This window comes from Sinocyclocheilus rhinocerous, unplaced genomic scaffold, assembly GCF_001515625.1.
Source record: "Sinocyclocheilus rhinocerous isolate Xijiao unplaced genomic scaffold, SAMN03320098_v1.1 scaffold2801, whole genome shotgun sequence".
NCBI lineage: Eukaryota > Metazoa > Chordata > Actinopteri > Cypriniformes > Cyprinidae > Sinocyclocheilus > Sinocyclocheilus rhinocerous.
Window position 1 is genome coordinate 28,572 of NW_015659952.1, and position 2,170 is coordinate 30,741.

General features: G+C 34.6%; 1 protein-coding gene across 2 annotated transcripts in view; it reads right to left on the reverse strand.

The window, feature by feature from the left end:
- Positions 1-1,975, reverse strand: part of ccdc171 (coiled-coil domain containing 171) — a 26,628-nt gene extending 24,653 nt beyond the window's left edge. For both annotated transcript variants that reach the window (XM_016533691.1, XM_016533693.1), the window contains exons 1-2: positions 1,765-1,975; positions 1,029-1,175 (exon numbers count right to left, since the gene is read on the reverse strand). In XM_016533691.1, the coding sequence (XP_016389177.1) occupies positions 1,029-1,175; positions 1,765-1,860 (243 nt within the window). In that variant the 5' untranslated portion in view covers positions 1,861-1,975. The remainder of the gene's footprint in view (positions 1-1,028; positions 1,176-1,764) is intronic.
- Positions 1,976-2,170: the final 195 nt, after the last annotated feature.

The following is a 2,170-nucleotide window of genomic DNA, read 5'->3' on the forward strand; positions in this document are numbered from 1 at the left end:
AAATCATATGGTTTTATTGAACAAAACTGTTAAAATACTGTATTATAATGTAATAGAGCCACTGATCTATATAGAATTATAAAATAATATAATATAATCTATTATAGATCAGTGAATAGAGCTAATGTACACTACGCATCACAACAAAGGCCTGCAGGGGGCGCCAACGGCCTGACGATTGTTTTTACACATTACTGTGCGATCTAATACTTGTTTAATATTTACCAAGCATCATTTAATTCAAATGTCCACTTAATCTTTAATATTTGGCCATTTCTTTACGACAGAAATGCTATAGCCACTGTAATTAAATGAATATGTGGACATCAAAACGTTAATTATGATTTTTAAACGGGCTTAATACATCATGCAGCCTTGGAAAACAGTCTAATAATGTTTTATGGATTTTCGTCCGTGAAATGCGGCACTTCCGTTATTTTGCCGGTTAGTCGACGCAGGCAATATGAAGTCGATGTTTTTTTATTATCGAATAGTCGAATAGAATCGCGACAGCCCTAAAGTAGATAGAATAGAAAAAGAATAGAGAAGGCTAATGTTAGAGGCTTTTTTTTGTTAAAGAAAACAAGCAGTTAGAAAACGAATAGAGAGTGCAAGTGTTAGAGGGTCAAGTGTTTTCTTAATATAAAACAAATAGATAAAATAGAATTATAATAGAGAGTGCTATAGTTAGAGGGTCAAATAAAGATGGAAGAGATGCGTTTTTAGCTTTTTATATATATATACACACCACCGAATCAAGAAGTTGCTATCTGAAAAAAAAATCTGTTTATTTACTTATTTCTAATTATTTTAGAAAATATTACGTAAAAAATATGAATGTCATTTCAGCAATGTTTAAATACATAAATTATTTACATATCAGCAGATGCATGTGTTATTTACTTTTTTTAAATAAAAATAATGTGATATCATATCAGCTTTATATCGTACGTCAGCCATCCTGCTCTCTAAGATACTGACCATCAAACACATAATCGTTAGACAACCTGACTGATCATCACACTCACCTCCAGATCAGAGCGCAGCTTCTCTTCTCTCTCTGTGCTGCGGTTCAGTTCTGTTGATTTATGCTTCAGTTTCTCTGTATGTTTCTCTCTGTCTCTCTTCATTCTCTCCATTTCACATTTTACCTTCTGTAGAGTGTCATTATGTTCCTGTTAACAAGTTCAAAAGTTTGAGGTCAATACGATTTTTCTTTTAAAGAAATTAACACTTTTATTCATCAAGGACGCATTAAATTGATCAAAAGTGACAGTAAAGAGATTTATAATGTTGCAAAAGAGTTCTATTTCAAATAAATGCTGCTCTTTTGAACTTTTTATTCATCTGTGAATCCTGAAAAATAAAATGCATCACAGTTTCCACAAAAATATCGTGCAGCACAACTGTTTTCAACATTGATAATAATCAGAAATGTTTCTTGAGCAGCAAAGCAGCATATTAGAATGATTTCTGAAGATCATGTGACACTGAAGACTGGAGTAATGATGCTGAAAATACAGCTGCGCATCACAGAAATAAATTACAGTTTAACAGATATTCACACAGAAAACAGCTATTCTGAATTGTAATAATATTTCACAATTTTTACAGTATTTCTGATCAAATAAATGCAGCCTTGGTGAGCAGAAGACATTTTCAAAATCTTACTGACCCCAAACTTAATATAAAATAAAAAGGTAGGTAGACAGACAGACAGACAGACAGATAGATAGATAGATAGATAGATAGATAGATCTTTACCTGTATCAGTGCCTGTAGTCGGCTCTTGTCGGCCTGCAGCAGGTCATTCTCAGCGTTTGCACTCAGCAGCAGATGGTCTCTCTCGTGCAGCTCCATGTGGAGGCCCTTAAGGTCATCCTCACGTGCCTGCTGCGTTATTTCTAAAGATCTCTGTAGATCTGATACCCTCTGATGCAGCTCCAAGTTGAGGACTACACACACACACACACAATATCAATATCATACTATGGTCATTCCCACACAAACACTGAATAATGCTTTCATTACGATAAGGTGAGTCTCTCAAACGACCAAACAAAATGAGTTATTATTTACTGGAGCTTGTGATTTTAAGAAATATCTCTGCATTTGTCAGGTGACACACACACACACACTCTCTCACAATCTCACACCCCCCCACCCCCAC